The sequence below is a fragment of the Xenopus tropicalis genome, chromosome 2, assembly GCF_000004195.4.
Source record: "Xenopus tropicalis strain Nigerian chromosome 2, UCB_Xtro_10.0, whole genome shotgun sequence".
Lineage (NCBI taxonomy): Eukaryota > Metazoa > Chordata > Amphibia > Anura > Pipidae > Xenopus > Xenopus tropicalis.
The window spans coordinates 149,763,937-149,784,669 of record NC_030678.2 but is presented as its reverse complement, the minus strand read 5'-3'; the positions used below and the strand labels follow the sequence as shown (position 1 = coordinate 149,784,669).

Here is a 20,733-nt window from a genome sequence, read left to right as displayed (position 1 = left end):
AAATCATTTCAGAACTTTTTCCACCTTTAATGTGACCTATAAACTGTACCACTCAATTGAAAAACAAACTGAAATCTTTTAGGTGGAGGGAAGAAAACCAAAAAAACTAAAATAATGTGGCTGCATAAGTGTGCACACCCTTAAACTAATACTTTGTTGAAGCCCCTTTTGATTATATTGCAGTACTTAGTCTTTTTGGGTATGAGTCTATCAGCATGGCACATTTTGACTTTGCAAGATTTGCCCACTCTTCTTTGCAGAAACGCTCCAAATCTGTCAGATTGCGAGGGCATCTCCTGGGCACAGCCCGCTTCAGATCAACCCACAGATTTTCAATCAGATTCAGGTCTGGGCTCTGGTGGGGCCATTCCTAAACTTTAATCTTCTTCCGATGAAGCCATTCCTTTGTTGATATGGATGTATGCTTTGGGTCGTTGTCATGTTTAGCTTTCTAGCAGAAGCCTGACGGTTTTGTGCCAATATTGACTGGTATTGACTGGTATTTGGAACTGTTCATCATTCCCTCAATCTTAACTAAGGCCTCAGTTCCAGCTGAAGAAAAACAGCCCCAAAGCATGATGCTGCCACCACCATGCTTCACTGTGGGTATGGTGTTCTTTTGGTGATGTGCAGTATTGTTTTTGCGGCAAACATATTTTTTGGAATTATGGCCAAAAAGTTCAACCTTGGTTTCATCAGACCATAACACCTTTTCCCACATGCTTTTGGGAGACTTCAGATGTGTTTTTTGCAAAATGTAGCCTGGCTTGGATGTTTTTCTTCGTAAGAAAAGGCTTTCGTCTTGCCACTCTACCCCATAGCCCAGACATATGAAGAGAATGGAAGATTGTTGTCACATACCACACAGCCAGTACTTGCCAGATATTCCTGCAGCTCCTTTAATGTTGCTGTAGGCCTCTTGGTAGCCTCCCTGACCAGTTTTCTTCTCGTCTTTTCATCAATTTTGGAGGGACGTCTAGTTCTTGGTAATGTCACTGTTGTGCCATATTTTCTCCACTTGATGATGACTGTCTTAACTGTTTTCCATGGTATATCTAATGCCTTGTAAATTCTTTTGTACCCTTCTCCTGACTGATATCTTTTAACAATGAGATCCCTCTGATGCTTTGGAAGCTCTCTGGGGACCATGGCATTTGCTGTGGGATGCGACTAAAAAAATGTCAGGAAAGACCAATTAGAGCAGCTGAACTTTATTTGGGGTTAATCAGAGGCACTTTAAATGATGGCAGGTGTATGCTGACTCCTATTTAACATGATTTTGAATGTGATTGCTTAATTCTGAAGACCGCTACATCCCCAGTTAGAAGAGGGTGTGCACACTTATGCAACCACATTATTTTTTTGGTTTTCTTCCCTCCATCTAAAAGTTTTCAGTTTGTTTTTCAATTGAGTGGTACAGTTTATAGGTCACATTAATGGTGGAAAAAGTTCTGAAATGATTTATCTTTGTCTCATTTTTGTACAGCACAGGAACCTGACATTTTACCAGGGGTGTGTAGACTTTTTATATCCACCGTAATTGTGTGCAATTCTTCAGTGCATTCTAAGGGTGCAAGTACCTTTGTGAATAGCATCAATGCCTGCAAAATTTACTATGAATTCTAGAATTTGTATTTGTGCTTGCGTTTATGAGCCCTATGGTTCTGTCAGCCAGCTATGACAGAGCATGGCCTTGTGGCTAGTTTAATAGCTTATGTTGTTTTTAAAGGCAGTGTTTTTTAAGTGAGCATACAAATAGGTTTGCTCTGCCTGACATTGCCCTAGAGCTGTTCCTTTACATACACAGTGGGATAAAATGCTCTGAGAACAAGAAGAGACCCCATGATATTATCCTCTCCTAAAACATGCAGGTTTTCACTCAAACAGAAAAGTTGAGATGCACCATGCTGAGAAATGCTGAGAAATGTAAATAATTTTGTGATTCTTTTCCTGCACTCAGCAGCAAAGGCACAGACAGTACTGTAGTATCTGCATATTCACAATGTCTATGCAGGTTATTAAGTAAAACAGGAAGGGAGCAATTTATTTCCATACCAAATGCTTTACAGCAGAGCTCAGCCTTTCAAATCTACACAAGAATAGGTCCTGTTCCTTTTTCAAGGTAATCAGCTTGAAAAAGGAACTAAAATGTTCTGAAAGCTTGCTATGGTTATCTTAGTTAGCCAATAAAGGTATCACCTTTATACCACTTTTGCTATTTTTTATTTCAAAAGGGTTACCCTGTAAACATTCATATCTACTTGGATAAGTCTAACAGCACCCTTGTATAGCTAACAGGGATATTATAGTGTGTGCTATTTCTGTTACATATTCACCTCTATAAGAAGTATATAAGGTTTAACATCCAAAAGATTGCTCTCTTGTCCCACCCAAGCAAGTGTTTTTTGAGCAAAGGCCCATCTGCCACTGCACCATATCTCTCACATACAGAGAAACTGACTCTATTTAATAACATAAGCAGGGGTGACAGGCAGACAGGGGTGCTTTGTGTACCGTATAAAGACGGCGAGGATCATCATAGTCAGTCATAAATGCCAGAGTCTCGCCTTCCCACAAAAGTGAAAATAACTTTTAAAGGAGAATGCAAATCAAAATGTAAAAAGCATACTGCCCAATAGTCCTCCTATTGTTTAGTAAAAACGCCACACTTTTGGCTCACCTAATCAAATATTTACTCAGTCACACTTACTTCACATTTTCTAGAACAGGCAGCCATCTCTAAAAAGGTATTCTCCCTTCCTTTCCCTCCCTGCTTCATACTGCACATGTGTTTCATTCACTACCCCCCCTCCCCTCTGCCAGATCCGCTTCTGATTGGCTGGTGGGCATGTGTAGCTCAGAACAGGAGACAGGACCCAGTTACACACATGCTCAGAGAATAGGAAGGCTGCCGCTGGCACCTACAGGAAAGGGAGAGAGATTTCAGTGATGTCACTGTAGTCTTCACACTGCTGTAGGCTGCCAGCACCATATCTCAGAGAAGCAAGCAGGGATCTGGGAATTTAGATATGCAGTAAGTACTTAAAAAGAATGCCTTTAGACTTACTTTTAATTTATATTAACCTTTCTTTGTCCTTTAAAGGAACAGTAACACCAAAAAATGAAAGTGTTTTAAAGTGATTAGAATATAATGTATTGTTGCCTTGCACTGGTAAAAGTAGTGTGTTGGCTAGAGGAACACTACTATAATTTATATAATAAGCTGCTGTGTAGCCATGGGGGCAGCCATTAAAGCTGGAAAAAGGGAGAAAAGGCACAGGTTACATAGCAGATAACAGATAAGCTCTGTAGAATATAATGGGGTTTTATCTGTTATCTGCTACGTTACCTGTGCCTTTTCTCATTTAAATGGCTGCCCCCATAGCTACAAAGCAGCTTTGTTTATATAAACTATAGTTGTCCTTCTAAGGCAAACACACCAGTTGTACCAGTGCAGGGCAGCAGTACATTATACTGTAATTACTTTTATACACTTTCATATTTTGGTATTACTGTTCCTTTAACAATATCAGCAAATTATTTGTTCTCCAAAACAACTTCTTTACTTCTTTACAGGTGGAGAAAAGTGAACCAAACTCATAGGGGCACATTTACTAAAATGCGCTTTTTTTTCTGGCCTTGAAACGCAATATGGTAAAAATTTGAAGTAACCACAATCATTTCTGTAGTTCTAAAATGTCTCAACAATGCTTTTATTGTGCGTACGAAAATATCGTAATTGCGTTCCGAAAGTCACAAAATGTTCGGGCCGAAAAGTTCGTAAACACCACAATAACCCCTCTGGCTTTGAAGCCTTCCATAGCACTCAATGGCACTCGACAGATCAAACCTGGCGAAAAGATACTCCCGATGAAAATGTAACCAAAGCATTAAAGAATTCTGAAATGTTTGTATTCTTTGCGCAAAATATGTTTTTTGTGGAAATTTACCAAAATTCTACAATTTAGAAAACATGCGAATATATCTCAAAATTGTTTAGTAAGACATGGGGAAGCATCAAAGAGTGTTGCCAGCATTTTGCCACCTGTATGATTTCCAACTTGGCGCTCTGGGTGGCAAAACAGTCCCATTTGCCCCTGCATTGACTTTTATGGTAATCACCTGGACCTTGCCAGTTGACTTGGGGTGAAATGATGCTTGGTTTTCAAGCAATAATTACCTGATACACTAGGTGATTACCATTCAGGTCAATGCTGGGAAATTATGACCATTTTGTCATACAACATAGTAGTCTTTTAAGAAACAATAGCTGGCACATTAAAAATAAGACCCACTTTGAAATTTACATTTGTGCAACAGTGTCTGGGTAGGGTTGTCACCTATATTAAAAATTTACCAGAAATGTACTTGCTGGTCAATTTGTAATGGCCTATAAATCCCTCCCATTCCTCAAGTGCTGATCACCCTTTATAACCGTGGGTCTACCTTTGCTCCGCCTATAACCCCGCCCAATTACTGGCCCCACCCAACTTTCCACCACCCAGTCCACCCCTTATGTCATAGCCCCGCCCAAAACCTGAAGGCCAGCATTAGTTACAGAAAAAGGTGGCAACCATATATCTGGGAAACACTGGAAAGGTACACATCTCCCAGAATGCTCTATGAGACCCAGCATATGATGAGAATAACAGAGCCTGTGTGTAATCAGCCTGAGGTAACTAGTACAGGTGTGTGAGTGGTGAGTCACCTCCTGGGGGCAGGAAGCTCTCTGCCATGGAAGCAGGAAGCAGTGAGAGAGTTGCTAAGGCTGATGCCACACCAGGCGTAGGGCTGATTTTTTCGGCAAGCGGAAAAACGCTTGCCGAAAATTCAGCCCTACGCCTGCTACTTGTGCCTTCCGAATGAATGGAATACGCTCGGGTGCAGGCACATGTAGCCGATATACTATATATATAGACTTTGCATTCTCTCGCGTTTTCATGCGTATATCGGCTACATGTGCCTGCACCCGAGCGTATCCCATTCATTCGGAAGGCACAAGTAGCAGGCGTAGGGCTGAATTTTCGGCAAGCGTTTTTCCGCTTGCCGAAAAAATCAGCCCTACGCCTGGTGTGGCATCAGCCTAAAGCAGGGATATTATTAAAAGGAAACTCCTAAGGAAAGCGAAGGTAGTTAAAGAAAACTATATGATGAACTATTTGCCCTTAGTGGGGCTAGGACTTTGTTGGAGAGAGCAAAACCTGTAAGGCAACCCAAAAGTCCTGGCCTCTGTGCCATGTTGAATGGCAAGAGATTACCTTACACTATAAACAACATCGCTTTTAGCATGTGATCAGTTGTTCAATGAAAGGCACATGTATGGTTCAGAACCAGCATTTATCAAACATTAATGCCTTTTCACTCAACAGGAAAGGCCACGATGGCGCTATATAAATAAATGATGATGATGATTATTGTAAAGGTTTTCTCTTTTAGCATCACTGCCTAGGAATCATTAACTACAGTAATGGTAGTGAAATGGAGATATAACTGTACTGAGTGCTTCCCTGTAGCATTCTGGCAACACCCAGGGTGTGATCTGAATGTTGCTGGAATGTGCTGAGCAAGGGAAAATTAAGCTTCTGATTCTGAAAAAGAAGTTATTTCACAAAGGAGTAAAATAGTCAAATAGTATGCATATTTTCCTTTTACATGGGTTGTGTTCCCATCTTTGGAGACAGGTTAAAGGGTTAGGGTTGCCACCTCTGTCCGAATCATAATCTGGACAAATGGTGTGTGCCTGCGACATCAGTGGGCATGTTGGTGGCACAGTGGTGGGCTGGTGAGGTTTAGGGGTGTGTATGTCTATGATATCATGTGCCTCATGGATCGGGAGATTTTATCAGTTTTTTTAACCTTCAGAAACTGGGGAGGGGGTGGCAATCCTATAAAGGGCACTCAAACGGGGGTGATGGAAAATACAACGGCAAACATAAAGGTATATGCTTTATACATGCAACAACAGCTATTTTGCAGAGCTTTCCTCCTTAGAACAATGACAAACAGATGTTTTGGTGCTGTGTTTTAGGAATGCTCTACATTATTTTACACAGCAAGACAGATAAGAAAGCCTCACTGGGCTGGAGGTGATGCCATTTCAATACAAATGTAGTGGGGAAAGCATTCAACAGAATCTGCATATGATTTACCCAAATGAACTATAATTTGTGTTCATATTGGCGCACCGTGCTCAAGTTGTTGAGGGTGCATCTTAGCATTTAAAAACTTAACTTCTAGACAAAATGTGCCACCGTGATTATATAAACATGCATTTTGCATCTAAAAAACTGTGCTTCCTATTTAAATGGCACGTCTTGAGTTACAGGAACTATATAGGGATTGGCTGGCTTAGTGTCGGTAACACTACTAAACAGCCTGGAAAGTGGAACAGCAGCATGGTGCTAACAAGGTCTGGTGTTTGCCAGTAAAGCAGTAAAAAGACAACATTTAAAGGCACATTCCTTCTGTTTGTAGCGCAGTATTATGCAGTGGCAAATATTGTTCTTGCCACTAACCCCCAATTGTAATCAAAGGCATTAATTTGCCCAGGTGCAGTAACCCATGGAAACCAATAAGATGTTTGTTTTCAACAGGTGGCCAGTAAACGCTACCAACTGATTGGTTGGTATGGGTTACTGCACCTACACAAGGGAGTATATTTATCATGTTGTGTAAAAAGTGGAGTAAAACATCAGCGGTGATGTTGCTCATAGCAGCCAATCAGATGCTTTGCTTTCATTTTCTAACTGTTGAAATCTAATTGCTGATTGGTTGCCCTGGGCAACATCACCGGTAATGCTTCACTCCACTTTTTACACAGCATGATAAATATACCCCCTAGTGTCTTTTTTTTTTATTATTATTATATTTATAACCCATATATCTTCCTTTTAAATGCTTGCCACATACTGTAGGTTACCCCGTTACCCAGAAACATAGCCTCTACTGCACTCGCATGGTAGTACTTCCCTCTCAGCGCTAGAGGTACTACGATTTGTGAAACGAGACTCACACACTATTCATATTAGGGCTGTATTAGCCAAAATTCCTTACAAACCTCAGTACAGGAAATGCCATCCAATAATCATCTGGTGTGCATCCTAAACTTATTTTTTTATAAGTGACCCAGAAATCCTGTCAAGTTTGGATGATATTACTTGGTGTCCCACCCAAATCAGTATTGGGCCCTGTCATTTTATTTTCTGCAAGTCTGAATGTCAAATTGTATATTTGTCTATAAATTACATAAGGTTATTTAAGTCAATAAACTCCCTTATAAGCACACAGTGCCCTCAAACATCGCCATGCTGCCGGCTATAAATGAACCACTGTCACACAGCAATCACTTATTATTACTATGGGTATGGGATCTGTTATCTATAAACCTGTTATCCAGAAATTCCTTAGCGACCTGGGAGTGCTTTGAATGAAAGACCTGAATAGAAAAATAAGTAATAAAAAAAAATACATGTTAAGATTTTAAAAGAGGTTTGTTATGGTAGGATCAAGCTTATCCTGAAACGATAGTTTAAAAGTTCAATTTTCCCATCAACAAAAACGACCATTTCAAATGATATCATCTAGTTCAGGGGTCCCCCACCTTTCTTACTCGTGAGCCACAGCCAAATGTAAAAAGACTTGGGGAGCAACACAAGCATCATAAAAGTTCATGGAGGTGCCAAATAAGGCTCAGCTTACAGGAAGCTTTATTTGGTAGTAACTTTTTATTCAGCCAAAACTTGCCCCCAAGTCAGTAATTCAAAAATAACAACCTGGTTTGGGGACACTGAGAGCAACACCCAAGGGGTTGGGGAGCAACATGTTGCCCCCGAGCCACTGGTTGGGCATCACTGATCTAGTTGAAGCTAGGAAAACTGCCTGCTTGGCCCTGCAAACAATTGGGCAATGAGCAAATGTCATTGTTAGCAACAAAAATTTTCAAACCTGCCCAACGGATATTCTGTCCAATATCGGATGAAAAATCACCAGATGTGCAATCGTTCAGTCCCACTAACCTTATGAAAATTTGATGGATTTGTCCGATCACTCTGAAATTGGTAGTTAGGGAGAGAAAAATCTTAAGGTGTACGGATAGCTTTAGAGGATAATGGCACATAATTCAAATAAAAAATAAATAATGAAGACCAATAGAGAAGTTGCTTAGAATTGGCCATTCTATAACATACTTAAGTTAACATAAAGATATACTACCCCTTTGATGCGACTGCTTGAATTGCAGTTCACAAACACCTGGAGGGCTGCACTTTATACATCTCTGATTTTTAACCTGGGGCCCCAGGATTTTTCTTTCTCAGTAGTCCTATCCCTGGCGCTCAGGTCCATAACCTGTACGTATGAACCTGTGATTAGTGCAAATTAGCCTTAATATAAATGACATAAGAATGTATTTTTTATAGCGTAACCTTCCATGATAAACAGGGTGTTGATTAATTCCACCCTTCCTGAGTTTCAGCACAGCACGCGTGGAATGGGCCATCTAGTAGAACCTGTTGTTTCACTTTGGGTTATTTCTTCCCGCATCTAAATATAATTATCTGGGCTGAGCATAATTCTTAGCTGTTATTATCATTCTCGTAGCTACATGGGGAATAAAATAGGAACAGTCACTCACAGTCACGGGCACCCACATTACGGTAAGGCTTATATTCTCTACTTATGGCTACAAGATGGGATAAGCTGTGGGAGGAGGGAGCAGGTGTGAAACAGTCTGGCCCAGGGGTAGTTAGGATGTTTAAGCACCCTCAGTGGTTATACTCAGAGGGAAAGGGGATTTATTAGAATGTGTGATAAGCTCATCTATTTCTTAAAAGGACAAGAAAAAGGTGGATTCACTGGGAGGCTGCCAAAATGTTTGGGGCCCCACAGTGAATCAATCACTAAGATTTATTCCCTAGGCTGGTGATGTTTTTAGAAAAAAAACCACAGCAACAGCTTTTTCCAGGCATCAAAAAAGTATTCCAAAGTAGCGCATAATTGGAAATTGTTACTATGTGGGCCCAAACTGGAAATAAGGGTGAGTATACATGGGCAGATTTTAGCTGCTGATTAGGAACCTTCAGATTAATTCAGCAGCTTATCTGTCCATATATAGGGCCCTCCAACGGGCCTCCCGGACTGATAGTTGGTTGGTTACATCTGATTTTCCCGTCAGATCAAGGACAGCTTATTGATCCCCACTGACTTTGTCAAAGCACTTGAATTGTCAGTTTTTTTTGGTCACCTCCAATCACCCGACAACTGATTGAACAAAGGTTTTCAGGAAGTTACAGGGAGCAGTGTGGTCCTTTTGGGGGATTTGGGGAAAAAGTAGATTGAAAGATAAATGGCATACACTGGTAAATGTGTATGGCTAGATAGACAAACAGACAGACGATAGATAGACAGACAGACATATCTCTTTTCTTTAAACCTAAAATTCAGAAAGGTCCAAATTAAAGCTGTATATATATATATATCATATATCATTTGGTGCAGGTATGTTGTTATATTGCACTTTGTGTTTTTTTAGAAAAATGTCTTTTTAATCACTATGATGCTGTATTTAGCAATTTTTTTTAACTTAATATTGATTGCCTGATGTAGGTATGCTGATGCACTGCACGTTATGCTATAATTATGTTCACTGATATGATGTCACTTTTATCAATTTGGGATGGGCTATTTATGTATGGTTGTAATTAGGGTGGCGTTACCTTGAGGAAGGTCCCAACAGGGACCGAAATGTAACGTTGGCTGTATGTTCCTACTTATATATATATATAAAATAAATAACAGAGTGCTTCTCATTGTATATATAATTTAAAGAAGGAGGAAAGGACACATAACAATAAGGATATGACTATTTCCCCCCAGCAGTTAAATGAAATCTATTAGGGCTCTGGCACACGGGGAGATTAGTCGCCCGGGACAAATCTCCCTGCCTGCGGGCGACAAATCTCCCCGAAATTGGAAATCGCCGGTGGGATGGCATATGCGGCGCATCACGAAGTTTCCTCTCAAGGCAATTTCCCTGAAATCGCGGACGACTAATCTCCCCGTGTGCCAGAGCCCTTAAGAGTTTTTTCTTCAGTGGATCCCCACCATAAACTGCATAATGAAAGAAGCTGTAATTCTAAGCAACTTTATATTAAACATTAATAGTAAAAAAAACCCTTATTGGTTTTAAAGCTTTGTGCAAATGTAACTGGAACTGAAGTAGTGTTTGTTTATCTCTTTCTGTTTTCTGCACTCACTGCTGGTTCTGACCTTGAAACAATATAGCAGAAATCAGTTCTCCTCCAGGATTGTTAATCCGCTGGCTTCTGCAACATTTTCAGATGTCAGACCTAGTCATACAGGGACCACTGCAGCCTTCAATGAAAGTATATTGTGAGAATCCCATTTGCTTTCTTAACCACAAACAGAACCATTTAAATAAAAGCAGGAACACCATGACAGACGGGAGATTTGTAGCCCAGCAGTAAATCTACGCTACCGTGGGCGTCAAGTCTTCCGAAAATGCCTTCCCATTTACTTGCCTTTAGATGGCTGCAAGTGAAACACATTAATTGCCGTGACCTGGCTCAATTGTGGTAAAATGCGAAAGAAGCCAATTTCCCACGATTAAGCCAGATTGCTGAGAATAATGTGTTGTGGTGATCCGAAGCTAAGTGAAGGGGAAGACATTTTTAAAGATTTAGTGAGATTTGATACAGATGGGAGTATACCTTCTTTTGGGAAAACACCAGATGTCCTGTTTCGCTTTAGGTAAACTCTACATATATTCTCAGAGCAAAAGAAATGCTGAGTACCTTTATCTAAATGACTCATTAACATTTAATGTACATTCAGCTGGGTGGTTTGGCCTATTCTAACAGCATAGCCTGAACATCTGGGCATGTATGTCATGGGGGAACCTAAGAAAAAGGAGCACAGTGCAAGGCCCAGAACACCAGCATACAAAAGAGGCTGGTACTTTATATGAGGGGTCATTTACGATTCCTCAGGCAAAGGCGCAAGAGCGCACCCCTTGGGGCTTATTTGGCCAGTACTTTTGTCTGGTGGAATGGCTGCACTGTGCACCTCACACTGGATAGAAACTGCAGCACAAGTACACAACAGCAACAGGCAGGTCAGCGCGGCTCTGACAGACAGGATGCCTTGTTACCACATGTAAAACACTTTATATGCAGCAATACTGGGTAACTGAAGAAAAATGAAGGCGCAAGTACCTGGAATTGCTACTAGAAAGTGATTGCATGCTGTGATTCCAGTGAATCCAGGAGGAGCTATTTCCGGGCACTTTATCGCCAGTGGGAGAGAAGATTTCTGATGGACGATAAAGTGCTCTGTCATTGGCCTTTGTTATGCCACTATTTCCAGGTCACTGTCACCTGAAAAGGTCAGACACAAGTGTTGCAGGCAGTTCCCATGCAAGTCAGCTGCAGTGGATTTTGGCACTTTGGTGCCATATTTTTGCAATACATAAAGATGTGCTATTTCTGCAGGGTCAGTGGCAGACAGGGCTCAGACAAAGCCTCATTTATTAGTAGCCCTGAAAATGTTGCTCCAAAACAACCCACAGATTTAAATGTAAAATGTCACTACACTTTTCCAGTCTATAATGGAAGTGGTGACACAACAACAAAACACAGCGATTAAAGTAGCCCATGTGCCCTACACAACATGTTAATGTGATTAGCAACCAACGTGTAAATGTAATTACTCCAGCCCAGTGCGCACAGTAGCCATTCATGGAGCCCTTCTTACTATCTGCGCTATGTACTAACAGGCACTCCCGATAGGCACCCTGGGGTCAGTGGGAGGTCTCAGGTCGGACCGCACACTGTGAAACAGCAGTATATGGACTTTACACCTCAGATCTCTCATTGCAGTTAGTGAGGGTGCGATTGTGTCGGAGACATGATGCAGAGACCCGGAATGGTCGGAGTCGCGCTAAACCACCAGGTCACAGCGTTCCACACGCTCAGGGCTTTGCTGCAGGACAGGGGCTCAGAACCCTGTGTTCTCATAGAGGAACCGCACCCCCTGCCCATTACCGGCCTCACTGCACTGAATGATGAATGTGCCGGGGAAGGTACCAGCACCAGTCGCACCAGGACTGCCAGGGAACTGCAGCCAGACTCTGCCAGCTTATACTCTGCCTCCGTCACTACATCCAGCGCACTAAGGGCAGGATCTGCAGCGGGGACTAAAGCCCCTACACTGGCACAGATGGCATCGCAGAACCGCCTTTCCAGGGTCACCAACTCCACCGCTCAGCTCTTACTGGTGGAACAGAACATGCTGCAGCACCTACCGCCGGAGCGGCCCCTTGGCATTCAGCTGAAGGTAAGCGCTGCCCTGTAATAAGCCTACTGAGATACTGCCATCTAGTGGCCATTTGCGAGGTTTCCTCTATATAGTTTTACCTTGATATTTGTACCCTGCTTGTTATAATACTGCTTCTGCTACTGCTATTACTAAGGGAATGGGACCTGCTATGTAGAATGGTTGGAATCTGGAGTTTTCCAGATGAGGGATCTTTCAGTAATTCGGATCACCATGCTTTCAGTCTACTAAAAATAACTTAAACATTCAATAGAACCAACAGGATTGTTTTGCTTCAAATAAGGCTTAGTTATAGCTTAGTTGGGATCAAGTACAAGATACTGTTTTATTACTACAGAGAAAAATTAAATCATAAAAAAAAAATATATATATATTATTTTGTTGAATGGAGTCTGTGGTGTCTAAGGTTTCCAGATAACACATCCCATACCTGTATTATAAGTATAATCTGATCGTTCATCCTTACTATACGGATTACTATAATCCGCCTCATTGTTTATGTAGGTCAGACTTTACTATGTCTGTCCCTGACCTAATGAGCTCTATACAGTCACACTCCTATTATCACCTGTCAAACAAAAGGACTTAAATTAAACAACCTTTTATTTTGCCCTCTGTGTCCTGTCATAAAATTGTTTCTGTAAATGGTTACTAGGCTGCCCATAAAAGATTTCCCCTATGACAAAATACACCTAAAAACAATAAGGAAATTAAAAACCTTTAAAATCTATCTATCTATCTATTATATACAAATATTATACAGTAATGCTATAGTGTACATAGTTAGGAGGTCATGGTTTTCCACTACCCTATTGGCCATCCAAGGCCGTCACTGCCAACATGAATGAGGATACTGTTCCTAACTCCATAACTAAGCCTCTGTCATTGTGGCTTCTTATTTTATGTATTAAACTACAAACCTTCCCTAAACCTAAAGTTTAAACAAAAAGACATATTTTCCTGTCTCTGACTCCAGGTACCCAAAATTGCTTCCAACTCTGCAGCTCTGAATAGAAGAGTCTCAGCACGTCATTTGACAAAAGAATGCTGTTTATGACTAAAGACACAACAGGATATTCCTGACTCTCGTGCCTGAATGTGGCAAAGCTGCGTGTATTTTATAACTTGGCACTGCTATGAGTAATCGGATGAAGTAACATCCTTTCTTATGAAACTGTGCCCTGTGTGGGCCAAATATTCATTCAGGGCACTCTTGTTGTGCTTTATAGGCGAGTATCTTTCAGACATAGCCGTGCCAAAACTTTACCTAGCAAAAAAAAAAACCAAATTGTAAAATGTGCAGTATTTTCTCTACCTACAATGATCAGTAATAATGATTCATTAAATATAACTGAGATTTCATGACTGACCCTTCCAAAAATGAATTTTGTTTAAAACATAGTATAGCAGTTATAAGTATTCAAATTAGGAAACTTTCTAACAAGTGTTGGTTGTGCACCACCAGAAAGCCAATTACTTGTGCAGATCTGCTTTATCTCGCACCCCCTGCATACAATGGACAATGGATTGCCCAGCTGCTATTTTCTTTTTCCCTCGCTAGTGATAAATCTAATTATCCCGGAGCCAGTGGGTAGACATGAGATGTCCCATTGCTGATTCCATCTTAGTGTGTTTAATGTCACAATGAGATCACAAGGCAATTTACAGTATATTTACAGTTATTTGTGGGTGAGGGGCTTAAGGTGCCCATACACTATACAGTGCTGTCCAACTGGCGGCCCGCCTCTGTGTGGCCCCCCACCTGTCTGGCTGCTTTGATGGCTTACTCTTGTGTAAGATTTAAATGGTATCAGTACTGTGATTAACTGTCCCCCTGCATGGTTAACACCTCAGATTCAGGCTGTAATCCCCCTGTATTGTTTAAACATGTAATCCCCTGTGTTGTTCACACCTTTTAATCTCTGCATTGTTCACCCCCTGCCAGGGCCGCTGCTGGCCAAATGGGTGCCCTAAGCAGAAATTTACTTTTGTGCCCCCTCCCCCAAATATTACGGAAGTAAAAATAAAATACTAAAAAAAAACACCTACTATAGGGGCCCCACAGACAGAGCCCCCAATAGCCCCCATAGATTGATATAACTATCCGGGACAGCTGGATGCGCTATAAAAACCGGCAGGACAGTGTTGGGGGGTATGTTATAATATATAAAAATGTTTTTTTTTTGGAGCAGCTGGGATGGTGCCCCCCTGGGCACACATAGGCAGGGTAGGGCAGGCAGAGTATGGCACACACAGGCAGTATAGGGCAGGCAGAGTATGGAACACACGGGCAGGATAGGGCAGGGAGGGTATGGCACACACAAGCAGGGTAGGGCAGGCAGAGTATGGCACACACAGGCAGTATAGGACAGGCAGAGTATGGCACACACAGGCAGGGTAGGGCAGGCAGAGTATGGCACACACAGGCCAAGTATGGCACAAGTATGGCACAAACCAGCCAAGAATGGCACACACAGTCAAAGTATGGCACACGCAGGCAGGGTAGGGCAGGCAGAGTATGGCACACGCAGGCAGGGAAGGCAAAGTATGGTACACGCAGGCAGGGTAGGGAAGGCAGAGTATGGCACACACAGGCAGGGTAGGGAAGGCAGAGTATGGCAGGTTTTTGCTGTACTACAACCATTAATATGGGTATGGTCATGTGATAACATGGGTGTGGTTTCAAGTGGGTGCGGTTTCAAAAAGGGGAGTGGTCAAAACTGGCTTCCATTATTGGCCCTCCACCACGTAGGTCGGAAAAATTCTGGCCCTCGGTACCACAGAAGTTGGACAGCACTGCACTACGCACTGCACCCGCCCTACGGGTGGGCGATAGCGGGTAGCAAGATCATTTGGCCCTGGGGCCAAATGATCAGATTATGTAGGCGGCAATGGGGAAGTCGGTTCGGGGACCGCATCAACTAGCCGATGCGGTCCCCGATCCGACTGGATTTTCTAACCTGGCCGATCAATATCTGGCCAATTTCAGGCTAGATATCGGTCGGCCAGGCTGCTCTGTTCTGCCCATACATGGGCCGATTAGCTGCCGAATCGGTCCAAGGGACCAATATCGGCAGCTATAGTCGGCCCGTGTATGGGGACCTTATCATTTTAGCACATTTCCTGACTACTGATCTAAACTGATTTGATGCCTAAAGTTATAATTAATTGCAGGCCTATGCCCAGGGCCAACATCAGAAAATTTGGGGCTCTGTACAAGTTATTAATATGGGCCCCCCATAAACAGAAGCGCACAATACTAAAATCCTGGCCCACCCCTTGTGTGTGCAATATAAACAGCTGATGTTACTCTATAATAAGCAGTAGGTCTTTATAAATATATATTGCATACAAGCTCATATGTAAAACCCTGCTTCATCTAAATAAACCATTTTTATAAAAGTATACTTTTTTAGCAGTATGTTCCATTGGGTAATCCTAAATAGAAACACAAACAAGCCAAGGCACACATACATGCTAGGCCCCATCAGCCAATTAATGGACAAAGTTCTGCCTTTTGCTCCCACACTACTTCCTGTTACAGTTAGAGCTGCATTATTTCTGGTCATGTGATCTCTGAGGGAGCACTCAGCCCATCACTAAATGGTGGCTCAAGGGAAAGGATGTAAAAGAGCAATATTTACTGATATATATATTCCAGTTTGGCGAGATTCTTTAATAGGCCACTTAACAAAATATAAACTATCTGTTGGTTAAGTATTCATTATAGGGGTATAGGGGTCCTTGAAAGTAATGTAAGTTTTTGCACAAGTTACGTAAATTGCATAAGTGTAAGGGCCCAATAATGATGCTGGTCATGTAATTCAGTAAATAGATCCCAATATAAACAGCTGATGGTACAAGGATCCCCAACCTCTTTTTAACCTGTGAGCCACACTCAGATGTAAAAAGTGTTAGGGAGCCACACAACCATGAAAAAAAGTTCTTAGGGGATGGCTAATAAGGGCTAGCCCCATGTGGCCTGCTGGCCAGCAGGAGGTGCTGCTTGGAGTAAAACTGCATTTTTTTCCTCCATTGAGGCCACTGGGAGCAGCATGAAGAGGGAGGTAAGCAACATGTAGCTCACGAGCCACTGGTTGGGGTTCACTGTTCTATAACAAGCAGCCCATATAAATAGTTGAAACAATAGTTAATTAATGTGCAAATAAGTCAGTTAGTTGATTGGGGGGCAACTGAATTTAAGTTTTTAATTCATTGGGGATGAGTGGAGTTTGCCCCTGCCTGCCACTGTCAACCTTCTCTGCCTTCTATTTTGCTTGATATGCAAGTTTCGTTTGATATCTGGGCCAGAGTGGCTGGAGCAAATATACCCCAGGCACATTCATACTGAAGCAGGCTGGCCTACCTGTTGGCAGTGTAAGGGACATGGATATGGAGGCCAGCCTCCCAGTTGTCCTTCTGGAACATGTTAAGAATAACTTGGTATAAATATTCTGTGTGCTGATGACTACATGGAGATGCCATGGCTAATTCACAACCCAGTATATATTGCAGATTCTCATAACACTTCCTGTGCCTTTGCTCCTGCAGGACAGCATTGAATTCAGAAACATCTGCACGCATATGGCTCTTCAGGAGGAGGACCGCAAGTTTGATAAGGATGTGAATGAGGCCCAGCAATGCTTAAGGACAATCATCACCAATCTGATCACTGCCCTTTTAGCCCTGAACTCAGAGTTTTGTGCCGCTGCCGCCGAGGATCTGCGCTCCATACTGAAAAAGCTCACTGAGGACTGAACAAAGATAGGACTGGTATGGAACAATAGGCAATATGAATGGAAAGCCAGGAGTTGCCATAACCTATACAGTTATTGCACACAAGGAACAATTCATAAAGACTGGCACGTTCCATTGCATGAGCAGCACAGGGACAAGATGGCTTCTCTGGTGGCTTCTCTTCTCTGACATCTGACAAACTGGCAGACATTCGTTTATCCTAAATAACACAATAATATGACATGTGAATATTTATGCTGAGTAAATGGTAGGGTGAATTTTAGTCAGTCTGGGATGCCTGCAGTTCAGCAGCCACTGGGAGTTGCAGTTCAGCAGCCACTGTAGGGTAAACAGTAATCTAATCTAGAGGCCTGAGCATGGGCTTCAGAGGTCCTGAGTATAAAAAGGAATGTTTTCTTTTATTTGCAGTCAGTATTATTTAGTGTATTTATTTATCTCTTTATTATGTGAAATCATGTTATGTGAAAACTCAGACTGGTCTCCTTCTGACCAATTCCCCCTAGACTGACAGTGTTATTCTATTCCTGACTCTCATTCATCCATGCTGGAACGAAGCGCCTCTGCTATCCAGAGAATCTGTGCAGCACCCACCATGTCTCCTCCTGCCTACTCTTCTCTCTGCAGGTTGGGACCATGCCTACTGCCTGCCTAACCCTGCCTCCCATTGCCCCTTTCCCATAGGAAGAATCACTGCCCACTGCCCCCCATTCCTTTTTTGCACAGTTTTCGATGCTGCTATTTCACATTTGAACTATAACAAAGTATCGCCTGGCCAGTGGTGTAACTATGTATACAGCGGGGAAGTGCAGTGCCAGAGGGCAAGGGGGGGGGGGGAGGAGGGACTGGTTTTGCCGGGCCCCCTCAGAAGATTCACAGGGGGGCCCAGAGTGACCAAGTTACGTCCCTGCCCCTGGCATTGGGAAACACATTGTGCAACAGGTTCTAGAACAAGCAGTGTGTTACTGTTGTGTAGCATCTTTTTAACTCTTTTATGGACATTACATAAGTATTCATTTGACAATTTGTTGTTTCCTGTATTTGCCTTTATGTCACACACTTCTATAGGTCCAGCATTCAGGGCATATTGAAGTGTGATGGACGTGTGTAAGGTTCAAAACTGAACTTCTGTTTCCATCATCAGTGCAATAGTAACTTTAGGTGTTTATTAATGTAAATGACAACCTTCTTGCCCAACCAATTTCCTCTGCACCCTCATGGCTACAGATCCAAAAGGCTTATGGCACATCTGGCCATATATTGTAGCTTGTCAACTTGCATTTGTTTTTAGACTCCATTTTATTCCATTAATGTAAATGACAAGCTACACAATTTTGGGAAAGTATGCCTGGCGCTGGGCCCAAACTAGGGGTAGGCAGAAGAGGCACGTGCCTATGGCACAATGATGGGAAGGGGCGAGCACATACCTCAAGTGTCTGCCTACTCCTGCTACAGGGGCCCTTGTCCCCCCACTGCACACTTAAGCTTGTCCTATTCTGTGTTGTCACCATGCACGCTTTCCCCTGTACGGGGGGCTGGTTAAGGCACGGTTACCAGCCGGGTTGCCTAGGGCACATTGGCAGGCTCTGGCTTGGCACCTCATGGGCTAAATTAACTTTTTACATGTGCTATAGTGCAGTTGAGTCTGGTGAATGCATCCTATAACAACTGCAGTAGCATACACTGTGGGTACATTCTCTGTTTCTCATAATTCTGAAATGTGAAGATGCCAGAATAAATGTTAATACTATAATGCTTGTGACTATATGTTTACAATGCGTTGTTTCCCATTGTGCTCACATATGGGCCCCAGCACATTTGGACCCCTCTTGGATACTTTGGATAACTGTGCCTTAGGGCCCAGTGAGAGACAATCGCCTGTGCAGTCACACAGAAATATTGCTTTCTTTGTTACTGACCCTGAAATTGCTGTCCAATGGCAGTACTGACAATCTAGTGCATTATGGGCCTGGCACAGACACACAAAAATTTATTTCATGGTTTCCAATAGAAGTCTATGGGGAAATTCATAATTGAATTAGGAAATACGCTTTTCTCATTGGATTGAATCTGGTTCTATATCTGCCTTTGCTTATACAGCCAATTTAATACAATTCTTATTTATTTGCCTTACCTTTTTGAAATACACTGTGAAACCTACCTAGAGTATTGTCAAGAATGTTTATTTAAACTGTTATAATATTACAGTTTTAGTAAAAAATCTACAGGTACAAAATAACTGTCCCAGTGTTTTTCTTATCTAATTCTTCTATAAAATACCTAAGATCGATTTTGTTTCCAATTCATTGTCGTGTACACAAACCTTAGTCAAGATTTTAAAGGGCTGTGCTATTTTCTATCACATCAGAGCATCAGGTTTTATTTCTGTATTTTAAAAGTTCAGTGGATTGTTTGTTATGCTTCAGCTTCATGAAATAATTTAATTTCAGGCAGGGAAAACCACTATTCAGAAAGCTTCATATTACAGGAAGGCCATCTCCCATAGAGTCCAGTGTCGGACTGGCCCACCAGGATAGCAGGAAAACTCCCGGTGGGCCCAGGTGTCAGTGGGCCCTATTGCTTTAAACTATTTGGCCAATTGCATGGTCATTCCCTATTTCTGTATGGGAAAAAGATATGGAAGGATAGAGAAAAGCGACTTATAATTGCAAAAGTGCTCAAACACTGAACACTGGGTGCTCTGAGCAATTTTTCATTATTATTTTCCATTATGCTAATGCATAACAAATGAACCACAGAACATTTATTCATTTTAATAACCATATATGGATAAACTGAATGTATGTTTTTGGGTTCATCAAACTATCATTAGAGAAATCACATTTTGGAGAATATTGGATAAACTATATCATCCTTTGACACAATGTTGTCATCACTTCCATCACTTGAAAGCAATAGTTTTTACAGATCAAGCTCCATTTGAAGTTTCAAACTTTGGCCAGGTCCAAGCATTGGGCAGGGTCCCCCTTAGCTCATAGCCTATATATATATATATATAGCCTGAATCTCATAGGTATGGGATCTGTTATTCAGAAAGCTCCATACTATGTTAAAGACATATCCCATTTTAATGTAATAATTTACATTTTTAAAATTGATTTTTTCTCTGTAATAATAAAACAGTACCTTGTACTTGATCCCAACTAAGATATAATTACCCCTTATTGGGGGCAGAACAGCCCTATTGGGTTTATTTAATGGTTAAATGATTCCCTTTTCTCTGTAATAATAAAACAGTACCTGTACTTGATCCCAACTAAGATATAATTACCCCTTATTGGGGCAGAACAGCCCTATTGGGTTTATTTAATGGTTAAATGATTCCCTTTTCTCTGTTATAATAAAACAGTACCTGTACTTGATCCCAACTAAGATATAATTACCCCTTATTGGAGGCAAAACAATCCTATTGGGTTTATTTAATGTTTAAATTATTTTTTTAGCAGACTTAAGGTATGGAGATCCAAATTACAGAAAGATCCCTTATCTGGAAAACCCCAGGTCCTGAGGATTTTGGATAACAGGTCCCACACCTGTAGTAACTGACCTTCATTCTGGGCTTTAAGGTGTATGTAGGGGAGCAAAAGGCCCTTCTACCCAATACTT

The 20,733-nt window shown here is 41.8% G+C and overlaps 1 protein-coding gene across 1 annotated transcript; it reads left to right on the top strand.

The window, feature by feature from the left end:
• The first annotated feature begins 11,890 nt into the window (after positions 1–11,890).
• Positions 11,891–19,342, top strand: dleu7 (deleted in lymphocytic leukemia, 7). The gene is given in 2 exon segments (NM_001007981.1): positions 11,891–12,351; positions 16,903–19,342. Coding segments are annotated over 2 exon segments (636 nt in total). The 5' UTR covers positions 11,891–11,922; the 3' UTR covers positions 17,110–19,342.
• The last annotated feature ends 1,391 nt before the right edge of the window (positions 19,343–20,733 follow it).